This window comes from Cololabis saira, chromosome 17 (assembly GCF_033807715.1).
Source record: "Cololabis saira isolate AMF1-May2022 chromosome 17, fColSai1.1, whole genome shotgun sequence".
Classification (NCBI taxonomy): Eukaryota; Metazoa; Chordata; class Actinopteri; order Beloniformes; family Belonidae; genus Cololabis; species Cololabis saira.
In genome coordinates this window covers 11798622-11824063 of record NC_084603.1, presented here as the reverse complement: position 1 = coordinate 11824063, position 25442 = coordinate 11798622, and the positions used below count along the sequence as shown (strand labels likewise).

General features: G+C 40.8%; 1 protein-coding gene across 1 annotated transcript in view; it reads right to left on the bottom strand.

Annotated features, from left to right (window-relative positions):
- cdh23 (cadherin-related 23) overlaps nucleotides 1-25442 on the bottom strand; it is a 230210-nt gene that overhangs the window by 137654 nt on the left and 67114 nt on the right. Inside the window, exons 6-8 of the mRNA XM_061745915.1 lie at nucleotides 15991-16185; nucleotides 15759-15887; nucleotides 10842-10920 (exon numbers count right to left, since the gene is read on the bottom strand). Of these exons, the coding sequence (XP_061601899.1) occupies nucleotides 10842-10920; nucleotides 15759-15887; nucleotides 15991-16185 (403 nt within the window). The remainder of the gene's footprint in view (nucleotides 1-10841; nucleotides 10921-15758; nucleotides 15888-15990; nucleotides 16186-25442) is intronic.

Below are 25442 nucleotides of genomic sequence, written 5' to 3'. Positions count from 1 at the left end.
AAGAAAAGAGAAGAAAATAAGAGAAGAGATAACAGAAAATGGAGAAACGTAGCGACAATCTGGAGAAAAGTGGGTGGAATATCGGCAGGTTAACCGGCAGCTGAGGAGAAGTTATGATGCAAACTTCAAGATGATGATTTGAATGAGGCAAAATAACATGCTTTTTCTCTCGAATATATTGTTATAATCATTTAGTTCAGATGTATTGTAATTATTTTCTGTATAAAAATTGAATTTGGTGTTCAAAAAGTCTTTCTTCCAACTTGAGTCTTGAAAAAGAGGGGGGTCGTCTTATAATCAGGGTCGTCTTATATTCGGGCCAATATGGTATATAAGACAGTAGTGTCTCCCCCTTTGATTTCTTGTATTGTTGTATACCTGCTTTTGTTGTTTTTCTATTATGTATCAAAATTGAAAAAAAAAAAAAAAAAACAACAAAAAACTTTAAAATAGTATAAAAAAATTAAATACTGTAGAATTGTTCATTATTTTGAACCAACCTAAGAGAAACTTGATACTGATACTTGATACTGCTGGGTTTTTGGCAAATTAGGGATTTTTTGGCACTAGTAGCCTTCATTCAAAGTAGGTGGACAGGAAATGGGTATAGAGAGAGGGGGGAAGACGCGCAGGAAAGAGAAACAGTCTGGGATTCAAACCTGGGCTGCCTACATGAGGGCAAAAGCCTCTGTAAACAGCACCAGCTCAAACCACTGAGCTATCCAGGGCCCAGTTTTTGGCAAATTAAATCACTTTTTTGCTGCCATATCCCAACATAGACTGATGTAGCAAGAAAAGGAGAGCCATGCGAAAGGAAAGAAATTGGTAGGGATTGAAGGAGCTTAGGTGGATTAGTTGTGCGAAAGAAATAGACCCAAGCTCACACAAATAAACAAAGGCTTGATATGAACGGCTTGAGGGATGTCATCTCTTTCTATGAGATGCTGGGCTGCCGTCGATGCTGCTTATTCTTACGTTAATATTACAGCACTGTGGACAGGCCACACAGACCTGAGACAGCTGGACAGCAATACTTTTGGACAAGACTTCCTCGACACTGGCGTTTCAAAGTATTCTTAACAATCATAGGTTTCAAATGTATTATGTCTGAAGTGAATATTATGTCCTGTTGGACAGCAGTGAATATTTTCATGTTTCTGAAACAATCATAATCCCTTGAAATCTATTTTCTTTGTCATCTTCATCTCAGTCTGTGTTTGCATAAAAATGATGCATACAAACTGCATCCATAAATGAAGGCCGGGATGAGCGTCCATCCCCAAATGAGCATGTTTTGTGTGGACACATAATGCTCAAGTGAGATCATTTGATGTTCAGAGTGAGTCTTTCAGGTTGTTAGTGTCAGTGAGCCTGACCGGCGTTGTCTTTGCTCCTGTCTTGTTCATCCTCAGGGGTGGGTTTGAGCGGATAATGGCTGATGTTGGAGGATTGTTTGTTGCTGGAGCTGCTAGCCAAAGGTCATGGTGTAAACGGATGTTTATTGTAAATGCTTATGACTCATAGTGGTTTTGTCAAAAACACCACAGGGCCTGATGTATCAATGATGCACAAAAGCTGTGCTCATGTCTTTTCCATCAAACAAATAGGTAAGTATAAAGAAATAATGTCCTCCGAGTAGGGCTGGGCGATTAAACGATCTCGATTTGTGATCGCGATCAAATTAAGTTCGATCACGGTGATCAGCTGTGGGTCTACTTTCTCGATCACGTGCAAAACATGCTGAAGCAAAGTGCACGACAACCAATCACAACCCGCTTTCCTGGCACCGCGCTGTCTGCATTAATGGATCATGCGCATGACATGTCGCGGCAAGTTGAATGACCATAGGAGCACATTTTCTTTTAGCCTCTGGCGTACCGGGACTTTTTACGGCGTACCGGGACTTCTCATGAGCTCACAGTACTCTGTTCTCTCCTTGTGATAGTGGCGTCGCAACGCGACTGCCCCTCATGAGACGTTCACTCGTAAAGCCTGATTTATGGTTCCGCGCTAAATCGACGCAGAGCCTACGCCGTATGGTACGTGGCGACGCGCAACGTACGTGCGCGTCGCCACGTACCATACGGCGTAAGGTCTGCGTTGGTGTACCGCGGAACCATAAATCAGTTTACGGAGGTCCCGGGAGTCGAGAGTGTGCCAGAAAGCAATACAAAGAACGCGAAGAAGAAGAAGATATTTTAATCTTTCTTTAAAAGTGGAGAGGAGGAGAAGGATTCAAGGATTCAAGGAGGGGAATACAGGGAGCTGAGGACACCAGAAGCTCTGAAGCCTGCTAAAAGTTGTCCATCAAAATCAAACCCCCCCCCCCTCCCCGAAATAAAAATGGATGTGGTTTTACTGCTATTTCAACATTTAGAGTCATCACCAGAAAAATAACAGCAGAAAAATAACTTATTTGACAATTTTAATCTGTTTCAAGTAAATTTTCACTTGAAATAAGTAGAAAAATCTGCCATTGGGACAATATTTATCTTCTTATTACAAGCAAAAAAATCTTGTTCCACTGCCAGTTTTTTCTACTTATTTTAAGTGAAAATCTACTTGAAACAAGTGAAAATTGATGTTTTTTCCAGTGATGCGTCTTGTTTTAAGTCTAATGAGATTTTTTTTACTAAAATAAGACATTTTAACTAGAAATAAGACAAATATTCTTGTTAAGATTTTGAGTGAACAATATTAGTGGCTTGATATTCTGTGCACTGTTTTTGTTCACAGTTCTGCAGGTTTTACAGTTCACTCACTTGCACTTTTTTGTTTGGTTTACATTTTAAATGATCATGAAAATTTTTTTTGTCTGCTAAAACTATTTGAAACTTTTTTAAACTGCTTAAAACTACCTGTTTGTTGTGCCATGTTCTATATGGCTCTTGTTAAAACATGCTATTTGCTTTATTTGTTAATAAAAAAAAACAACTAATCTCTGGGTTCTTTCTATTTTATTCCAGAAGGGAGGGGGGATCTTCTGATTTAAAAAATCGTGATTAAAAATCGAGATCGTTCAATATGGGAAAAAAAATCGTGATCACTTTTTTTGCCATATCGCCCAGCCCTACCTCTGAGTACTTTAAGTTTGATAAGCTGAAATGAAATCATGGGCAAAAAATGAAACAGGCTTTACGTCACAATACAGTAAATGCCTGATAGGTCCCCCCTCCCCTGTGTTTTTGTAATACTGTATATTCTTATTTGTGGGTGCTGTAAAACAACTACAAGTGTGTATAATGGCCATGTGCTTGGATAATAGTAAAATAACGATATAAATACATCATAGTAAAATGTTTCGGCTTCTTATTGGAATTTTTTTTTTTTATTATGATTAGTTAGTGCAACAGGCTGCTACCAGTGCCGTCTCCTTCTTAATCCATAACTGAGGTCAAATTTAGATTATGCAGTTGTATCCGTGGAATTATAAGGCTATTTAATATCCTGTACAGTGAATTGAGTAGAAATTGCCCCCCCCCCCAATCCCAACATGAATGAAATGAAATGCAATATCTGACAAATTATTTCCTGACCTGAGGACATGGTTGCTCTTCAGAGCAGAAAGCTGATGGATCCTGCTGCTGTCCTCCCTTCACTTCATTATGCACAAATAAATATAATATATAATACAAAAAGTGCCCTTGGATGAATACAAATTAATAAATATTCCTTTTGGTGGTCAAATCAGATGGCATGACTCAAATTTGTATGTAATCTTGGATATCTGACTGTATATTAGTAGCAGCAGACTAAAGCTATGTGCCACTTTGCCTGAGCACTGTAATCCGATCAATACATACAGTATATGTCACTAACAGCTTCAGCAAAACAATAAATTCTAGCAGTCATAAAGTACGCAGGCAGCATGATGGGTGGGTGGCACTGTCACCTCACAGCAAGATAGTTTCTGGTTTTAATCTGCCTGGAGTTCTCATGTCCTACCAACACCTGTGTGGTCTTCCTCTTACAGTCCAAAAACCTGCATGTTATGTTGACTGGTAATTCTTAATGGCTCATAGCTTGAAGTGTGAGCGTGCATGTTTGTCTCTGTATCTCCCTCTATCTATGGTGACAGCTGGGAGCTCCATTCCCCTGGGTATCCGAACAGGATGAAGTGGGTCTAGAGCTGCTATTTGGATGGATGGGTCTCACAGAACCGTGATTTAATTTCAGTCCAGCACGCCTTTCAGGAATCAGGAGCATAACAGCATGATTACTAGACGATCAAAGAAGAAAGGAATGTTTTTCTTTTCTTTTTGCTTGTATCTTAAGAGTTTTTGGAAGTCATTTTCCAAACAAGTTGCAATGTTTATGCAGCTTGAAAGTTGGTTTTGTGGTTTTGATTATAATATTGCTAATGTCATGTGAGACTTCAGGGTATCTGCATCATTAGGTGTTTAATGCATCTGTGAATTTGACAGTTTTACTTATAAAATTCTGGAGGACTAAGTGATAGCAATTAGTGTTTTCCCGACATTGAAGCAGCCACAGAAAATGATGAACATAAGGTGATTAGATGAATATCATCTTGAAACACCTCGACGCCGTAGTTAATTTTAACAGAAAAACAGATAGAAAGATGACAACAAGTTTTACATAGTAATTAAAGCCTCACAGGAGCAAAACCATCATGCTTGTTTATGTTTTGGAACAAATATATATATATATATATATATATATATATATATACATATACATATACATATATATACACACACCTATATACGCATGTAAAAAAAAAAACCTGTTTTCATTATCAGTTGTGCGACTGTTCTTGGGAGTGAAAGCATAATCTTGTTTTGAGGAGATAAAAGGTTTGATTTTTAATGTAAGGTTTGGCATATAATGGGACCAGCGGGTCAGAGGTCCAATAAGGGCATCAGACACTATGGGCAAGGGATTTACCATCAGAGCCTCCCGCTTGAATCAGCCTCATCATAACAAGTAATAACAACTGCAACACTGGAGGCAGAGTGCCGCTGTGATGCTATCGCTTGTACACATCAAATCCCAGATCCACCCCCTGATTGGAGGAGGGAAAGGAAATCCTCATCTTGAGTCCCATAATCATTAGCTTGGATCACAGCTGCAATTAAACCCTCGTTTATCTTAATTACTGAACTAATGAGACGAGTCCCACAGGAGCGCGCAGCGCTCTCCGAGGACACACAGGGTGAAGAGTGGAAAAGAAAGAGAGGCATCATGCGCATTTAAGTCGGCAAACAAGCATGCCCTCAAACTAATCTGACTGCAGCAGAACACATGAGCCCTGATAGATAGAGACATATGTGCAAGTACGCATGTAAAAACAGAAAAAAACGTCAAGCTCAAAGATGGATATAAAAAATACATCATCTGAAAACCGTACCATCCTGCCCTTATCTCTGCACTGCATCACCCTTCAACTTCCATTATCTATCAAACAAATAATGATTTGATCAAACCTGCAGACTCCATCTCCAGTGCGGTGCTATAACTCATGATTTTGCAACGACTGGGAATACATCGCACCACCTAATTAATGTCTTTTTAATGCTCTTCTCCCTTGGAGCTTAACTCAGCCATGCAACTTTGCAACAAACACAACACACACAACAATATAACATGTGGCAGCAGACGGTAAGTAAGACTGAGTAGGTGTGTGCACTGAATGGGAAAGGAGGCTTTATGGTGAGCTCAGTGAATAAGCTGGCTGGGCAGCGGAGTCTCTGTCCTGGGTGTACAGCAATCAAGGACACGCATAGATTAAGGCACAGAGACGCAAATAATACATGACTTCATTTATGTTCACATGCATGCATGCTCACAGGGTCAAATTCCTTCTTTCAGGTGTCGGGTCACACTTAGACTCAGCAGATGGCAGTACAATGAATATCTTTATCACCTCAAATTCCCATGCACGGCAAACTTAGGAAGCAGTGCCAAACCTTATCAGCCAGCTGGCAGTTCTGGAGGTACCAACCTGGCCGTTCTGGGTTCAACAGGGGGCAGGCAGAGTTTAAAGGATACAGTCCACAGAGGGTGTTAATCCTATCAATGGGTGTTTATTTTCACCACACAAATAAATTATGCAGCTTTGAGAGTGCTCCAAGAAAATGTCCGTCCTTTAGAGTTTAAATGCCAACAGGGATCAAAATAAAGACTCTTCAGGTGTGTTTAAGGGTTATTACGAGTATGCAAGTACAACAACATCAAAAATCTCCACTATATATTTGTAAGAATATATAAGAATAGTTTTCAGGCAAAAGCACGACCAGGGTGGACTGCACCCAATAGGAGCTCCTTAAGTCATTCTGTTTATTAAATCATTTTCAAATATGTGCGCATCAGCTGGCAGATGGCACAGATTTATTCAGTGGCTTTAATCCATAAAAAACAACACAATGACTCCGATGTCCCAAACTCCATTGATAAGAAGAAAGTAAAAATCTACTGTCAAATATTGTTGCATATTTATCCGTTTCCCATTAAAGTTGGGGCACTGATTACTACTACTACTGTCATTTAGCAGACGCTTTTATCCAAAGCGACTTAGAGAACAACACAAGATTATACTACAAACAAAAGTAAATAAATCCCATTACATTTAACTGAAAATTGCACAAAGACAGCACATCAAATGAAATGTAATCCTGTTGAAGAAGATGGCAGCAGCGCTTCCTGAAACAAATTGGGGGGGGAAAAAAAGGTTTAAAAACAATGCCTTGTCAAAACTCTCCACAGAAATTCCTCGGCTCAGTTTCAGACCAGGAATCTTGACATCAATCCATCTTGTCAATCTTGTCATGGTAAACATGGGTTCAACACCTGGGGAATTGTGTGAAATACTTTAGGACTTAGGAAAAGCAATGTTTGTCTACATAGAGTTTGGGAGTTTTACTAACTGTGGAACATGTGGAACATAATATCAACAGAAGATTCTGAAGACATATTTGTATACAAGGGACCAAGCTAAAAAGTAACAAAATGATTATCCTTGGACCCTAAGGCAGCGCTGTTTCTGGAAAACATCTTGCAGTGGAGATGAGTGCATGAGCTCAAACACCTGTCACCTCAGTCAGTAAACACAGCTGACTGCTGTATCCTCTACAAATGCAAATCTTTACTTCTACCCTGCAACTACGCTTTGAAACAAAAGTGGGAAGTTTTGCTGTGGTCCAATGAAACCAAGGTTAGTTATTGTTGGAAATCATGGATGCTGCAGGGTATAGTTCAAAGGTCAGCATCTTTGACTATTTGGATGCACTTTAGTGAATGTTGTGCTATTATTTTTTAACAATATACTGTATATTGGTTTTCAAAGCACATGATATAAAATTTCCGTTCAGCAAGAAAAACTAAACAGCATTTTATATTTATGACACAAGCACGATTTTGTAGGAAAACATTTCAGCTTACTAGCCAGCTCAACTGCAGTCCCAACCAGTCACCCACTAAAATAAATAACTGCATAAAGATATGTTAAATACAACAAAGGATGTCCCTTACAAGAATAGGAAAATGTATTACTTTAAAATCTCCTGGAATCTCCTCGGTTCCCAAACTCCAACTGCACGCTTTCAAACCAGATGGTTCAAGAATTGATGCCACTGCTGGAGTAAATTAGTCTTTTTTTTGCTGGGTTGTGTTGGGCCATTTTTATTGCATCAGAAAATTAGTGGAAGATAATCTGGTGGAATTGGCAGTTGCATTAATATGAGTAATAACTCTTCCTAGTTATAATCACAATGTCGTGGTGCATGTAAATTCATTGTGTCCAAGTTCAAAACAATCTCAACAAAGGCGAGTCTCACAGACCTATAAATTAACTTATTTCTTGTGAGTAACTTACTTTCCAGAGCTGGGGCAATCAGAGGAGGAAGTTAAAGGGATTGTGACATGAAAAACACATTTTTCTTGATTGTTTGTGTTTTGTTGGGTGTCTTGACATCAATTACACCCAAAAAACAACGAACTTTTAACATTCAGTGTATTGTGTGCTTTCTGGGATTTTCCGCATAACTATGCAAAAACGGCGCACCTGGTTTGCTGGCGGGCCGTTACGTAACGGCCCGCTAAATCACTGCCCCCTCCACCCAGCTGCCTGTCTCCTCTCCTCTCCAGTGCACCATAAAGGCTGATTTATGGTTCCGCGTTACACCGACGCAGAGCCTACGGCGAAGGGTTACGCGGCGACGCGCACCGTACGCTGACCCTACGGCGTAGGCTCTGCGTCGATTTAACGCGGAACCATAAATCAGGCTTAACACGGAGCTGTTTACAGCCTCTTCTGTTCTCATCAGCGGAGGAAAACTGCTAAGACGACCCGCGGCCACTGACTGGACTTAAGATAAGGGGACACTTTATTTACATGCCTTTATTTTTATGATTGTTTGCTGTGGTTCGCCCTCCTGCTTTTCCGTGCATGCTTCGCCTGTCGCTCCCGCTCCGACGCCGCTGTGAGCGTATTGCTGGAGGAGGAGGAGGTTTGGAGGAGGAGCGGAGCAATGATTGACAGGAAAGGGGGAAAGGAAGCATTTTTCACGGCGCAAAAAAACACTGTAATAAAAAGCCAGGAAAAGAGTACTAGAGTGAAGTTTTTCTTGTTACACTCTTTTAGACACATTTGAGGGATGTTGGCCAAGACTTTTAATAGTGTTAAAAGCATGTTAAAAATGATGTCACAATACCTTTAATGAGAAATGTGACCATCCATGTTGTACAGTGAGATATTATAGAAACACCTTAACTTGCAACTACAATAGATTTTTCAAATCTAAAGTTTTATGTAATATGAAATAATAATCTGATCAAAAACAAATGTAGCTTAAAGCAAATGTCTTGTGCACTATGTCAGTTTCTCAACTTTTTGTGAAGAAGTTATTCCAGTTACTTGAGGTCTGTGGACATTTGTTTCTGCACAGCTCTCTTAAGCCGGGAATACACTGTGCGATATTTTAAATCGTATGAGACTGCCCCATCTCACACTGCACGACTAGATCGCGGAGTTCAAAAGTTCAGAGCCCACGATTTATGTTCAAAAAATCCCAAAATATCTGTACCGTTTCTGATTGGGTGTGTGCACTGCGCATCATTTTTTGACACAACAAAGAACGCATACCGCAAAAGTTGTGTCTCGGCGGAGGAACCCGACGTCCCAGCAAAATGAGAAGAGAAAAAAAGACTTGTTCCGAACAGCAGACAGCGCACACACTAAAGGCTGATTTATGGTTCCGCGTTAAACCAACGCAGAGCCTACGGCGCAGGGTACGCGGCGACCCGCACCATACGTGGAAATGCGGTCTTTTTTTGCTATTAAAACATGATTTGTAATGTGAATTTGCAACACTTAAACTGCAAATAATAGTTTTTGACGTAACATCAGAGATTGCGCATGCTCTCTGCGAAAGGATGAGGCAAATCGGGTCGTAGCTGCTTCAACTGTGATTCCTTCACGAGGAGCAACCAGGATTTCAAACATGCTTGATTTTCTTGCGACCTCACGATTTGTGATCGGGAGCTCGTCGTGAGGTGTTAATCTCTCGTCGTTACCCCACGTACACTGCACGAGGCAGGAGCAACGATTGGGTCAAAATCGGGCCCGATCAAAAAAAAGTCGCACGACTGGAAAATCGGCTCAAAACGAGCCGATAATCGCACAGTGTATGCCCGGCTTTACGGTCCCAATGGAGGATTCCAGTCAGGCTCACACACTTGTTGCTGTTATTTGTTAAGTGTTTCATTTATTGTGCTTTATTTCATCTTGATAATAATGTGTCAAAAGCATAAGGCATCTAAGACGTAGCATCTGCAGTTTGCAGTTTCTCATAACTTTGGGATTAATTCACTGGGATGTGCCCCTTCTGGGAATATTGGCAACTGTCTTGAACGTTTTTCCCTTGTGTACAATATTTCTTCGTGATTGACTCCGATTTGATAGCAAATGGCCTTAAAATAATTCTACCTAAATGAATATGCAGATCAGTGCTGATGTCCTTCCTCGGTCCTATGGTCACACGTGCACGTGTAATTATTGTCACACGTGCTAATGATCAATTAAAGAAGTACATTTTATTCTGATTTTCATGTCTTATCATTGTTCAAAGAGAAATTATTGCTTACTCAACAGTGGTCTCCTGGATCAACACAAAACCACAGAAATGCTGGAGCTCCTTCCCCCAAAGGTAATACATCCACCAAGTTTCATGGAAATCTATTCATGAAATTTTGTGATATGATCTTGGTTGACAGACAGCCTGACAGACAATGTGACTCGCAGGCATAAAAATTTCTCTGGCAGTTTTACCATAAAAAAAGGAAAACTGATTTTTATGAGTATTAAAGCAGGATCACTGATAGAGCATTACCAGCACCACAGAAAGTGTTTTACTTTCTTCTTTAGAGTGGAATTCAGTATTAATACCAGCACAAGCTTAGTATGTGACTCATTAGCTTTTATTCTTTATCTCAAGGCATTATATTCAAGTTGCCTGTATTAAAAACATCTAAAAAAGTCAAAATCTTTTGAAACAATATAAATCATTCTCAACAAAACAATCCTGGGCTCTCCCGCTTTTGCCAAAGGTTAAATTTGGTACTTTATCAAATCATAATCCTGCTTTGACAGCAACTTCTGAATGATAACGCTAAATAGAGGCTGACTTCTGCACAACTGATCCAAAGCAGTAATTAATAATCCCTTACAGGCAAGCCGGCTCTCCACCTCTCTGCTCTGCTTACAACTGCTATTGAGTGTTGTGCTTGATGAGACTCGTCTATTATTGCTGCAGAATTATGATAAGAGGTGATCGATTCCCCTCTCTGTGCTGTGAATGTCAGATTGATTATGTGACTCAGACCTGAGATGATGGTGTAGCCGATTCCTCTTGGTCGGCCCAGATCCTGGTCAATGGCTGTTATCTTCCGCACCTCATATCCCTGGGGAAACACACAAAAACTATGTATAACAAGCACATACTCTTCGTTTGCACAGGAGAAAAAGGCAAAAAAAACAACAACTTGAATCCGTCATCTCAAAGCAAAAGAACTAGAATAACACTGTAAGCTGGTGCTACATGGTAACTACATTCCAGTCGTTCATTTTTGTTGTTTCACATGTGCAAAGAATTTAAAGCATACAAGAAACAAATGAACTAGTCTGCAAAAATCAGCCCAAGGTACTGTCTTTATTTAGTGAATGTGGAAATATTTAATTTGATATATTTCCAGCTCTCTACAATATTACTGGAAAGAAAAAAAATAGAATAAAAAATACAAGTGAAGGAAAAGCCCATCACCAGCAGTCAGAAACTATTTTTACTTTACGAGTGTTAGCAGATTTTCATTGCTGTTTATCTCTCCTTTCATTGTATCAAAGCTCTCCTGCTGTGCCAATGAGTTTGCTACTTGACAAAATCAGAGTATGACAGTATGACAGCTCAAAAAAAGAAAAAAGAGAGAGAAACCTATTTGAAAAGTCTTTGATCCACCGTGCTTTTTTTTCGCCGTCATGCCTCAATCTGACATCAGAGCGGTGCTTAAAAACCTCCGTGCTGCTAAGATGGAGAAACCCTTCCTACTTCTTTCCCTCTCTCCTCCTTCTCCCTCCCTTCCTCCATTGCTCCTTACCCTTTTGACTCACTTCCAAGAGGGCAGCCTCCCATTGATCCTGCAAATTGGGCCTAAGATGTGTTTATGCTCCATTTCTGCCAAAGAATCTCCTGTCACTGACCAATTACAACTGAATCAATTACAAGCCTTTAAAAGAGACTGCATCTTCCCCCCACTCCCCATAAGAGAGGGGAGCGCACACGCACCCACAAAGATGTAGAGGAAAATAAGGAATGGACAAAGAAGTGATGCTAAAGTAACATGAGCAATATTCCCAAGCTGTCCACACGAGCAGATTACGTTCAATCACCCATTAAAGACACAAGCCCAGCCCTCCAGCGCACACGTAGAGACACACACCAGCACACACAGACACTCAACAGAAGTCATCCTTCCATTTCTTGCCGTACAGTGCATTACCCCTTCATCCATTCTCCTTCTTGCTCCTTCTTATTGATGTGACAGCCAAATTGTGTTTGTCCCAGAAGAGACTTAATGTCAGTTCAGTCGTAGATTCACAGCCATAACTGTTAAAAAAAACTTTAAAAAATTACCTGTGGTATAGCTTTAAAAGGAAACAAAAAACTGTCAAAATGTTTCTCTGGATGGCAGGCTGATTGGTTGAAAACTCTTAAAAAGATAAAACAAAAAGGGAAACAAAACAGAGTAAGGGTGCTTTCACACCTGTCCCGTTTCAAGCAGTTGTTCTGGAACAGGGAGCGTTTCCCCCTAAAGATCGGAACGTTTGGTATATGTGAACACAGCAATCGCGCTCTGAAACGGTACAAAACAAGCGAGCCGAGATCACCTCGGAGAGGTGGTCTCGGCCCGATTCCAATCGAGACCTGAAACGGTAAATTTTTTTTATTTGTAGTGAGAACATAATCCACACAGCAACCGATACAACTCCATTCATTGTGTATGTGCGGCCGCGGCGCAAGGAGAGGAGTCGGTGCAGCCTCCACCACCTTCTCGTGCCGAGATGTTGTCCCAGCGCGGCGCGGTGAAATCAAACAATGTTCAATTCGGGCAGGGTTTGCACAGCGCAAACCCGGCTGCGGCAGGCGGCCCCTGGCACGCCGCTGAGCTCCGCTCTGAGCCGAGCGCACATAAATGAATGGGTAAAGCCTGATTTATGGTTCCGCGTTAAATCGACGCAGAGCCTACGGCGTACCCTACGCCGTAGGCTCTGCGTTGGTGTAACGCGGAACCATAAATCAGCCTAAAGCCAACGGCTGCGGTCTGCGCTGCGCTGAAAGGGGCGTGTTGTTTATCCCGGGGTGCGGAAGAGGAAACTCCTTCCGCGTTCATTTGACCAATCAGAGAGCAGCTGGTTCGCGCATGGCATTTGTTATCAGCTTTGAAACGGTACAGACGTTTTGCCTTGTGAACACAAACCCAACGAACGAGAAACGGAACAACTGTATCGATTTAGCCCCTGAATCGGAACAGAACAAACGGGCCACAGGTGTGAAAGCACCCTAAGAGTACGCTCACACGTTTGAGCGATGATCAATGACAGGCATCAATGTTTGATTCCCTTATGTGTAAATGCCATCGACCTCAGGTACAGTTGACCCTTGATCTGTCCCTGGAAATGACGCTTGCCTGTTAAAATGCAGCGTGAGGTCAGAGGTTTGTAGATGAGTCCCGTGGGACTGCTGGCTTTTCCAAACTGCGTCTCATTTACAGCACTGTTGTAATCCTCTATCTGCTGTCAGGGTCAAAGGGGATCGGTAACTTATTTCTGATTTTGTTTGTGCATCTGTGACCTCGTCTTATATTGTCACTTTAAAAGGATTACAGATGCCCCCCACTGTTAAAGGCAGGAGCACTCCAAGGCAGTATTACGGGGGATTAACGCTGCTCGGCTGCTGTGAGAAATCTGGAATCGGCTCATTATTGTCAATTTTGCCATTCCAAAGTAATGGCACTCCATCCAACTCCCTCCTCCTTTTTCCATCACCTAACTTTTTTACATTGCTTTTTTTCCTCTCTCCTTTTATCTTCTCTCCTTTCACCCCAACATCTTTTTTCTCTTTTGAGCCCCTCACACCTCCCCCTGCTCTTCCTGTTGTGACCTTCCCGGTGACAGTTGATGAATCAGAGAGTCAGGGTAACACCAGGCGTCGACTCCGTCATGCCCCGTTAATATGCATGCAAATGTAGCACTTGACATTTCTACTATGCCGCACAGAAGCTGGGGACAAGGGATAAGCAAGTCGTTGTGTGAGTTGAGAGAAATTGAGGAAAAGATAGAGAGAAATAAGTCATTTTCACAAATGAACACCGGAGATGTTCGGGAGAATGTGCAGAGGTTTTGCCGTGGACTTTTTCTGCAGTTGCTCCTCGCACACATGTACTTCACAGCGGTAGATTTTCTGCTGGAGATGTGCTCTCCCGGCATGAAATATGAAGCAGGGTGTGTGGGGGAGGTTATGTCTTAGGTGCCCAGGAGGTGGAACCTGATGCAGAAAGTTTGGTGTGGAAATCACTGTGCTTCCTTGAGAGCACATCTTGAATAGAAGATGAGAGTCAGCATCAGTCCCACGTGTATTTGAAAGCATCCGCAACACTGAGTGGAATGCAACATACCTATTAGCAGAAACAATTATGAAGCAGCAACTTTTACCAGCACACTCGCTCACCGAGCTCAGGAAGATTAGCTGCTACGTTTGCACGCTGTCCGACTTGCTGATCTTCCAGACATTTCACTTGGAGGTTGTGAGGAAAAATCTCCACAAGACGTCTGGTGTGAATGCAGCATACATTTACGTTCTCACATGTCAGCTCCTCTGAGCATATATCTGCAGTAATGTGTTACTGTGTGTGAAAACAGACGAGAAATGAAAGAGGAATAAAGACGGACGGCATTACTGTATGTTAGGGCTGGGCAATATATATCGAGATTTTAATATATATCGATATATATTTTCAAACGCGATATGGTACGAGACAATATCGTTTATATCGATTAAAAAAATAAATAAATAAATAAATTATGATTTTGATTTAGCTTATTTTGTGAAGAATTGACTTGAATGAGATTTGCACAAATGTTTTGTTATTTGCACAACTGTCAACCTCAGTGGAAAAGTCTGCTTGTTACTGTCTACATTGTATTAATTGCACAGTGTATTTTAATTTAATTGTTATGCAGGAAAGGGATATTTGTTTTATTTTATTCAAGAAGCATTTTTATTCTATATATGCAGGCAGTTTATTTTTATTTCATTTGTTTTATACATTTTGATATTGTGCAGACCTCTGTTAATAAAGGAACCTGTGTGACATTTGGCACGAGGCTTTGTATTAAAACTGACTGTTTTTTTAAGGGTTTGCCTCAGAAAAAATGAAGCTAACAGAGATGCTATGCTATAATGCTTTGGGGGAAACCCCAATTATGGCACAGAAAAAATATCGATATATATCGAGTATCGCCATTCAGCTAGAAAATATCGAGATATGACTTTTGGTCCATATCGCCCAGCCCTACTGTATGTCTCTGTGTAAAACTCCTTCACATCAAAGAAACATCACAAGCTGGACCATTAGCCACTTGGGTACTAAGTTAAGGGGCTCATGTGAGGGAGGGGGCATAGCAGCACACAGGGAAACAGACACTAAGTGTATTAGATATCCATTATACAGCTACTTGCATTAAAGACAAAGGTAAGGGCATACAGAGACCCCACTGCTTAGCACTTTGTGCAATTCACAGACTTCATACATAACATAAATCCTACATCCCCAGTGACCTTTGCTGGAGGCCCAACATCCCTGAGGCAGGCCTGTAAATCTCCAGCAGTAATTACAGTCTGCAACACCTGCAGTGCTGTATGTGGGGACCCCAGGCGAGTTGGTGGGATTCCTGGAGGTAAGCCTCAGAAGGAGGCCCTGATTATAGCTCCGGCTTTTGTTTTTAGCCATATTTCTCATGCACCTGCTCAGTACACCTCCTGAATAACCGAAGAGCAGTGTCACCACGGGACAGGAGCTGGGAATGGGCAATGACATGAAGGATAAGAGGAACGTGTTGGCAGCAGAAAGGACAGAGCAAAATGGAAAGACTGCAGTCTGCAGCTTTCACGTGCACTGTTTCACATGAAGGCTGCAGACGATGGGAAATATGTTGCAGTGATGTCAGCTGGGATTTCATTACTGACCATGGGAACATCCTCTTCTATGTTGGTGCTGTAGGGCAGATTGGTGAAGATGGGATCCATGTCTTGGATATCAGTGATAGTGATAGCCAAGTTGGCAAGCCGTGACAGGGGTCTCACTTTGTCTTGATCCTAACAAAAAATAATAACACAAGCACAGAAGTTGGAGGGAAATTCATTTGAGTATTTGTTTGTTTGGGACAGCAGAAAGGCAAGTTGTTATCTGTGTGCTGACCGTAGCATTGACAGTGAGCTGGTACGCCGAGGTGGTCTCATAGTCCAGAGGTCTGACCACAGTGACGGTACCTCGAGCTCCATCAATGGAGAAGAAGGGAGATGGGGGTTGGAAAGAGAAGAGAATGCTTCCACCGGTGCCCTGGTCTGGATCTGTGGCATTCACCATGAATATGGATCTGCCCACAGGTGTGTCCTGAAAGACACGCAAAAAGGAAAAAAACACAAAGTTAAGGACGGCAGGAAAATCCAGCCACCATATTATTACAGACTCATTAGTCTGGCACTTTAGAACCAACTTATTGTACATTTTTTCCTTTATTATTATTTGCTCTTTTGTAATGCACCAATCACCACAACAAATTCCTTGTGTGTGTTAAATGACTTGGCAATAAACCTCTTTCTGATTCTGATATTGTTCAGCACATAATCTCTCTGTAACCGTTTCCTAGTGGGAAAAAGATTTCCACCTTCACTCACTCACATGTTGACATTTCTAACACTGAGGGGCTGGCTTGTCTGTCAGAAGCGCAACATCCGAGATAATCAGACAAATAAATGAGCCAATGAGCAAATGTTTTACTTAGATCTTCTGGTTTCATGTAGAAACTATCAGGAAAGGACGCTTTTCAGTTGAACCACATCCATCGTTCAGATATTTATGTTCAAAAGTCTGACAGAAAATTAGGCTAAAGTAGCACTGGGATGGACCAGTGAAGTACCCATGATGCACTTGCTGATCACATGTGGAAGTTATGATGTGAAACTGATCTGGAATCTGAACCAAAGCTAAAATGACACAGTAAGAATGTGTGAATGTGTTTGAATGTGTATGAATGTTGGTGGTGGTCGGAGGGGCCGTTAGGCGCGGTATGGCAACCACACTTCCGTCAGTCTGCCCCAGGGCAGCTGTGGCTACAAATGTAGCTTACCACCACCAGAGAGAATGTGTATGAATGAATAATGATTTCTGTAAAGCGCTCTGGGTGCCTTGAAGGGCGCTATATAAATCCAAGTCATTATTATTATTAGTAAGAGAGCAGTTGAATGTGTGGGAATTTGGAGATGGTCTTACATCTGTGTGTGTGTGTGTGTGTGTGTGTGTGTGTACAGATTAATGACTTCAGGTTGTGAGTGAGTGCTGTGGGTTATAGCACAAGCTGTTGATGATCATATGTAAAAATTAAAAAGTTACTCAGTGAGTCTGACATCTGATTTTTATTTAAGGGGGTAAAATGAGAAAAAAAAGTATTTTTCAAACTGGTGATAAAAATGTAATTTCAAACAGATGATGTCAATAGGGGTAGATTATTAATTGCAGACAATTGTTGATTGTTGATTGCAGTTGATTATTGATTGAATGATTTCATTGGTACAAAAGCAGTACCCATGAAAGAAGGTTCGAGGAGCAAAAAATGGGCAGAGGATCTCAACTGAAGGATCCTATTTTCAATCATAGCAGGTGCCTCTCTGTGCTTGCGTGAGCTTCAGAACAACATTAAACAATTCAAGGACTCTGGAGGACTGTCGGTGTGTGAAAGTCTAAGCTGGACACTGATGATCTCTGTTCCCTCAGCCACAGAACACTTCCTCGTGTTAAAGAGAGCCTTGTACTAACCACTAAACAAGGTTAGTAGACGGTCTAGACGTCTCTGGGCTTTGGTCACACCAATCAGTGCTGCAGATCTTTTTGAAAAAATGGATGCTATTTACTTCAGACCAAAGATAAAAAGGACCATGCAGGCTGTTATCAGCAGAAAGTCCATGTGACAATATGCGGCCGTATCAGTGCCCTGAGATGGCAGCAGACGAGACAGCACTGTTGCACACTGTAAGATGTGTTTGGAAGACAAATGGGACAAAATAAGTTAAAAGGCTTCAACTGTTGGATGGACACCCTTTTAGGTGTTGTGAGGAGAAATGGCAGCATTATAAACTACTGTAGTAAAGATTTCTTGTCACAACAAAAATAGAGGAGTATGAACAAATTAAATTAAGTTAAAGGAGCGTGAGGCTCCTTTTAAGAAATGAGACTCTCTAGCGCCACCCTTCAGCATGATGGCCGTTGAGGGTACTGCAGCCAACAGCGAAGCCGGCACGGGAGAACGGGGAGAACGCGCATGCAGCGTCATTTGACGTCACATCCGCAGCCCAGCGCGGGAAATTCCGGTCACAATTGCAGCACATTTTGCAGCACACAGCCTGTTCAAGGCAACGGAGAGATACACTAGAGGGCTCATTCTTTTTGGTTTGGAACGCTTCATCTGACATTATTACTAGAAAACTTAAAACGTATACAAATTTTTTTCATAAATCCTGCCTCAATCCTGCCTCATGCTCCTTTAATGAGGAAAAAATTTCAAATGTTACTTTCATGCTGTCTGCATAGACAAAATTCACTACTTTTTCTTTATTGCCATTTTCCACATTGTACCAACTTTTTCTGCTTTGATGTTTTAAGAAGATAATTAGGAAATACGTGTAAATATATTTTTAGTGTGTGTTGAAATGGGTGTGTATGTAACTTTTTGATTAGAAACTATGACAGCTGGTCATATTTTCATCATCACTGACCCAGTTTCAAGCTTTCCAGCTTTCAGCTTTCCTCCACTTAATTTCCACAACCGTTCTTTACATGAACATGGGCAGCGCAAGTACTAACTGCAGGTGAAAAAATGTACCTAAGAACGATTTCACTTGGCGGTTTCTCAGTCATTTCCCCGTCTCCTGCAGCAATATTCACTGACAAGATGCAGCACTTTAAAGTATTGAAGAAGCAAATGTCGTGGATGATTGCTGAGAGAGGAGTAGAGTAAATAATCCATGTCTCCCAAACAATAGCTGTATTGGAATAAACATCGAAGCCATATTTCATTGATGTATTTATCATGCTTCTCAAGTTGTCTGTTATGAAATATCTGGAGACACCACTCAAGGTATCACAGCCTGCAGCGCCGCAAAGGGTAAGAAAGAAAGTGGAATCCCCCCTCCCAAAAAAAAGCAAACAAAAAACAACCCTGTATTTATTTTTCCTGTTTTTGCATGTAAACATTTACATACATGTGTCAGTGTGTATATGGATGTGTATGAGTGTCTACATTATCTGCTTTGCTTTGATGTCAAGGAGGCAGATCGAAATTTGAGCATTTGTGTGAGTGTGAGTGTATGTGCATGTGTGTGAGTGTGTATGTGTTACTTTTTCAGGAGAAGACTGGATGTGCATGAAAATATTATGTAGCAGAGTGCATCCTTTCCTAAAGTACACCAGTTTTTAATCTGTCTGAACTGCAACCTGTAAGACAATGACTCATTTACACTGCTCAAGTGCCTTAAGGAAGTACTGGAACATCATGAACTCTTATTTGGATACATTAAGACATGCAAACACCTGTTTTTGATGTGTCAGATTTGACATCAGTGCTTTTAAAAGTTCAAAGCCATCCAGAGAAGTCCAGATGACCAGCTCTCAACAGCATGTATGAGTGAGCTAGGGCAGTACGTTATAGGCTTGCAAGTTAATCTGTGGGCAGGTGAGGATCATGTTCAAACTGCTTTTGAATTTCTGATAAGTCCTTGGAGACAGAATCAGAATCTCAGAAAATACACATTCCAATGATCAATAATTACTCGGTTAAGCCTTTGTTTTCTGTTTACCCTTGAAGCTATGAAGGTCAAAATGCTCAAATCTGCATAAATGGTGCATTTTGAAAATAAGAACAAAACAAGAAGGGAATCAACTTTAGATTTTCATGATCAGTTTCCTTCAGCCTAAAAGTGCAGGGAGCACTGCAGCCGTTAATGTCTCCTTAGCAGCTCAGCGAAGAGCTCACCAGAGAACAGAGAACCATCACATATTTATTCTTCTCCTTGCCATGAGAACCATGCCACCAGGCCTCTGATTTGATCCACATGTGCCAATGTTGGTGATCAGATCCCAAACTATGCAATGAATCTGTCTGTTTTTATTAACCTTTGAGACTATTCAGCCACGCACAATAAACACTACCGAGACGTGGTCGCTGAGCTGCATATCATTGTAAGCATGTTGTGAAGATCTGCATGTGTCACTACCCGTTTCCTCACAAGTGCAAAAGTCAATTGGTTAGTCACGGTTCATATTCTTGCATATGTGCTTTGAAAGCGCTTTGTAGCTTTTGAATATATGGGGGCTATTTCCGAAGGGAAGGCGAACGTTAAGTGGCGAGACAGTTGAAAAGGGATGAAGAGTGTTCCCTGCTGCGTCTTATCTGAGGTACACTGCAGGAATCACACTCTTCTCTCAGTGAGAACTACTCCTAATGGATGGAGAGGAGGAGACACATACTGCAGAGATATAGACCTAGGAAGAGAAACAGACAATCAAAAGAGGCTCATACTGTATTTTAGGAGAATATTCAAATACTTTGCTTCAATGCAAATTCTTCTCAAGTAATAAATATTTTTGAAATACAAACATACTTTATTTAGAATAAGTATTTAAGCTCTTGGTTATTAAACTGACACGTCATCTTCTTTATTTGCATCACTGAAATATGGCCAAGCTATGATTAAATTAAGTATAACCCTTAAGGGAATTCAGACTGCATGTGACAGTCACAACCAAATTTACAGACACAATCCAGTTTCCAAAGCGCTGTTCCACCACATCGCAATTAAGTGTGGTATGGTTGTAGATTTTTGTCAGGTGTAGAGGTATCATCATGCACAACATTTAACATGCCAGGACATCTAACAGAACCAAAACCAATGCTAGAATGCTTTAGGGGATGTAAGAATGTGTTTACAAGCCCCCACAGTGTGCCGTGATGAAAACTGCTGGAGATGAACACAAGACTTTCCATTCACTTGCTCCTTAATGACTTTGGTGGATGGGTTTCCAGAGAAGAAATGGGGATGCTAAAAAGATACGTTGGAGGACCAACGATGAGTCTTAAATGCAGCCATTGATGGTACTGCTAAATAGCAAATAAAGTAATGCTCATAAAAGTCTTGAATGATAGTTTGGTTTGACTATGAGTAAAGAATAAAAACAGAAAATACAGTGAATGGGTTTATCCAAACCTACTGCATAGACAGAAATTGTCATGAATAAGAGGCAAAATGACAGACTACAAGTTTCAAGAAAGGTGGGGGGAAAGGAATGCTGAGAGGGAGGGGAATGCAGATATGAACACATGAAAGTGAAAGCCTGTCACTAACAGCCATGAGAAGCTTTTAATAAAGAGGGTTCCTGTTCCCTCTTAACTGTGCCTCTGCTGCAAAGCCTGCTGTGTTTGTTCTGCCGTCTCGTGGGTTGACAGTAACATATATCTCCACTCCTGTGACCAAGACTCCAGGTTCAACCCAGCACGGTAACTTCTGGGGCGTCAGAGAGCCAAGGCTGGACAGACCCCAGGACTACAGAGCTGCAGGACCTGAGCTGACTGCAGGTCACTGTTATTCAATCATTCAGAACAAACACACCATTACTGTATTTTCATTTGTTTTGTCTGTAAGGAAATGTACCCTGATCTCCATTAGCTACGGGATGCATGCCACAATGATTTTATTTCTTCAAACAGCATGAAAAATAAACATCAATGCTGATTATTATTACTCATTTCTTTATCACGTACTTGTGTTCTGATGCAAAATCAAACAAAGCTAATAAATACTGTAAAATGGCTTCACCCCATTCTAAATACCAGTTAAAATACAGTATTCAAGTATACGTTTTGTGCTTAAGTACTTCATTTAGCAGAAATAGCCTATTTTGATATAACAATACAGACACCATTAATTTTGTGTTCAATACTTTTTATGTATTAAACCAGAGATTTCCAGCAAAATAAGGCACAGATCACTGTTGATAAGCAAAGGGTGCCGCTCTGCCAAACAATGTATTGTTATGGCAGTAAAAGTTGGAGTTTATAGAGGCAAAAGAAAAACAATTTTCAGATAAGATACGCTTAGAATAATATGTCGAAGGTGAGAGAAAGTAATTCATTCCTGACATGACAGTGTCTATAAAACTGATCTTTAGTTGTCTTAGCACTTAGGTTTTAAAGGGGACATGTGAAATATAAATAATAATGATAATGTGTTTTCCGTGCTTCAAAGCATACATTTGGGCATTTGAAGTGACAATCAAATAGATGAATAAATAACACCACACAACCCAGTGACATCGTGTGGGTCTGAAAGTATGAGTGATGGTTTCTGGTTTTGAGGGTACTGTTATATCACAGACCCAGATCATAGTAGATGTACTCATCCACTCTTTTTTATTTCTACCCACAATTTCCAGTTCTGTTATTTTGCAGTACATCAGAAAAGATTAATTTTGTTTTGCTTTTTTTTTTGGCATTGTATTAAGAGCAGCAGAAACATGTATTGGTGGGATATACAGCAGAGCTGAGTACTGTATGTGGGAAGTGGCCATGAAAATGTGCCATTTTTTCTCTGCCAACAACTTCAACTGTTGTTTGGTGGATTGGAGTTTGAAGAAACAAAACATATTAGCAATTTAACAATTTATCCATTTAACAAACATGGGCCTCAGGAGCGTGTGGAAGAACCAGACACAGCCACAACAGCCTGGCACCTCGTCCTCCTGGTGCTCACCAGCCTGGTCACACACTGCTGTGGGATGGATCTCATTCTTCAACCAGTTAGGCAACATGGTTGTGGTGGTCACTCTGGCACCAACAGCAGGCCCAATCTGATCCCACTAACGGTCAGAGGTGTCAAAAGTATTCACATTCATTCCTCAGGTAGAAGTATAGATACTAGAGTTTAAAAATACTCCTGTAGAAGTTGAAGTATCAACTCAAGTTTTTTACTCAAGTAAAAGTATAAAAGTACTGGTTTCAAAACTACTTAAAGTATAAAAGTAAAAGTAACGTAAGGGGGAAAAAAGCCATTGAGGACAAAAGCCATTGAAAATGAATGCTTAGTATAATGCAAATATATTAAAGAACCATATATGTGTACTATTGAGCATTAACATGTGTTTCAAAGAGCAAAAGATATGATGACTAGTTGCCTACAAGTATTGTAATGGTGCAAAAAGTCAAACTTCAGAGGCATGTTATCTTTTATCCTAATGTTTATTGGAATGTACATCCAAGTTTAGTTGCAGGAATCTGAGGGAACGGATGTAAGAACAAAACTGGACAAGAACATCTGAAACAACCACAACCAAATTCACTCTATCCGGATGGAGCAATTTAACTGGATAGTTTTGTTTTAAAGGCCGAAATGAAAGAGAGTAATGAGGCTATTTTTTCAAAATGTAAGGAGTAAAAAGTACAGATAATTGTGTGAAAATGTAAGGAGTAAAAGTAAAAAGTCGTCTGAAAAATAATTACTCCAGTGAAGTATAGATCACCAAAATTTCTACTTAAGTAAGGTAACGGAGTATTTGTACTTCGTTACTTGACACCTCTGCTAACGGTCAGTGGGGTTGAGGTCACGACTGCGGACAAGCTGTTCCACCCACTCCTTTCCTAAATTCCGGAGGTGGTCTGTGATAAACCTGCTTGGCAGGTTTGGTCCGAGACTGTGGAGATGTGGGAGGAGGGTCCCCCCTTATGATCCAGGTCCTGCTCAAGGTTTCTTCCCTCCTAAAGGGGAGTTTTTCCTTGCCACTGTTTGGCTTAAGGTTTTTCTCCCACTTGGGGAGTTTTTACCTGCCATTGTTTATGTTATGTTTATGCAATAATTACTGGGGGGTCATGTTCTGGTCTCTGGAAAGCACATAGGGACAACTTCTGTTGTAATAGATGATATATAAATACAATTGAATTGAATTGAATTGATTGCCACTGGTTGCAGAATCTTATCTTGATATTTCTCTGGATTGCCTCCAAGGATGACGAGCCTCGTTTTTCCGGCGAGGGAGATACCACCCCACACCATCACACTGTTTCCACCAAAAGAAGTTACTTTATCCGTGCAGCAATCAGCATAGTGTTCTCCACGTCTTCTTCACACTTTGTCCCTAAGATCTGGTTTGAGCTCTCAGGCTTTTACTGCTTGTTACTTCTCTCATATGGTATTATGTGCTTCAAGAGACATTGAGTAAAGTGAAAGTACAAATCCACATTTGCATCGTGGTGCAAAAACGTGGTGCGTGTCTCAAACGGGCCATACTCCACAGAAGAGGGTGGTCTAGTGCAGTGGTTCCCAACTTTTTTTCCTTGGAGCCCCCCCTACTTGTGTCTAAGACCAGCCGGGCCCCCCGACCCGTACATACTAGCACCAATAGAGTAAAGTGATTCGTTAAAAATCTTTAATTGAAGAAAATTAACATTAATTATGTTTTTTTGATACATTTGTCTTTGGTTTACCCTGTATAGATATGACTTTTTTTTTCACCTTCATTTTGTGTCACCAATGTTTAAAATATGAACAAAAACATAAAATAATTTCTTTTAATATGAGAGTAAAATCTTTCAACATTTTTCCTTCAACAACCCCTCAGAGTAGTAGTATGAATAAATAAAATACTAAGTGGGTTTATACAGACTTGGATTACAGTATTCTATTAGGTGTGTTATTATGATTTTTTTATTTATTGAACATGCGCAAATATAATTTTCACAATTGCATGTCTTCCAAGCAGACAAAGGGGGGGCGCTGACCCCAGGTTGGGAGACACTGGTCTAGTGGACTGCGGTGAGTTAAGGGTGTGAAAGCATTGATTAAATGGAAGGTGTTGTACCTTGTTTATTTGGCATTTTTGCCCCAAGTATGCCCTAAGTAAACATTTCTAGCTTGTGAGAAAATGGATGTGCATCCTTGTTTGTATTTGACTCAGTTGTTTTGAGTAGCTCACTCAAGTTAATCCTATTAGACAAAAAAATAATAATGAACTCCAGCAGGCAGTTAGGCTTTTTGTTATTTTAATATTTTTCATTTAGAATGAAAAAAAATAATTTACCAACTTGCCAAGCAATTACCTTGGTCTCCAAATCCATCCATCCATCATTTCATCCATCAATCCACCAGATTTCAGTTGTGACGTCTTGCTTCGAGCCTCCAAAAATCCCGATGCCCCCTGCTGATTCACTGAGTAATACGAGTCAAAAATCTGACTTCATCATGCAGCCATTTTAAGCAAAACTTTTTCCCAACCTGCTAAAGCTCCGAGTAAATCTTAAGACTTATGAGAACAATCCTTTGTTCTTTTTGTGTAAGAAATGTTAAAGACATGGTGATTTGAAGGGGCAGTGCTTGGGCTTTGCTCGCCTGCTGCTCACAGCCTTCAGAGGCCCAACTGTTTGCTACAATAGAGCCATGATTACACCTACACTGCCCACAGGGCCCTCAGTTCCTCCCCAACTGTCTGCTCTCCACTTCCATCCCAGCAGGCATGTGATTACATCAGTTATGCTCACCCTTTCACCCCCTACCTCTCGCGGCCACTGTCCCTTCATCATTACTTTCCATATGTAACACTTTGTGACACTG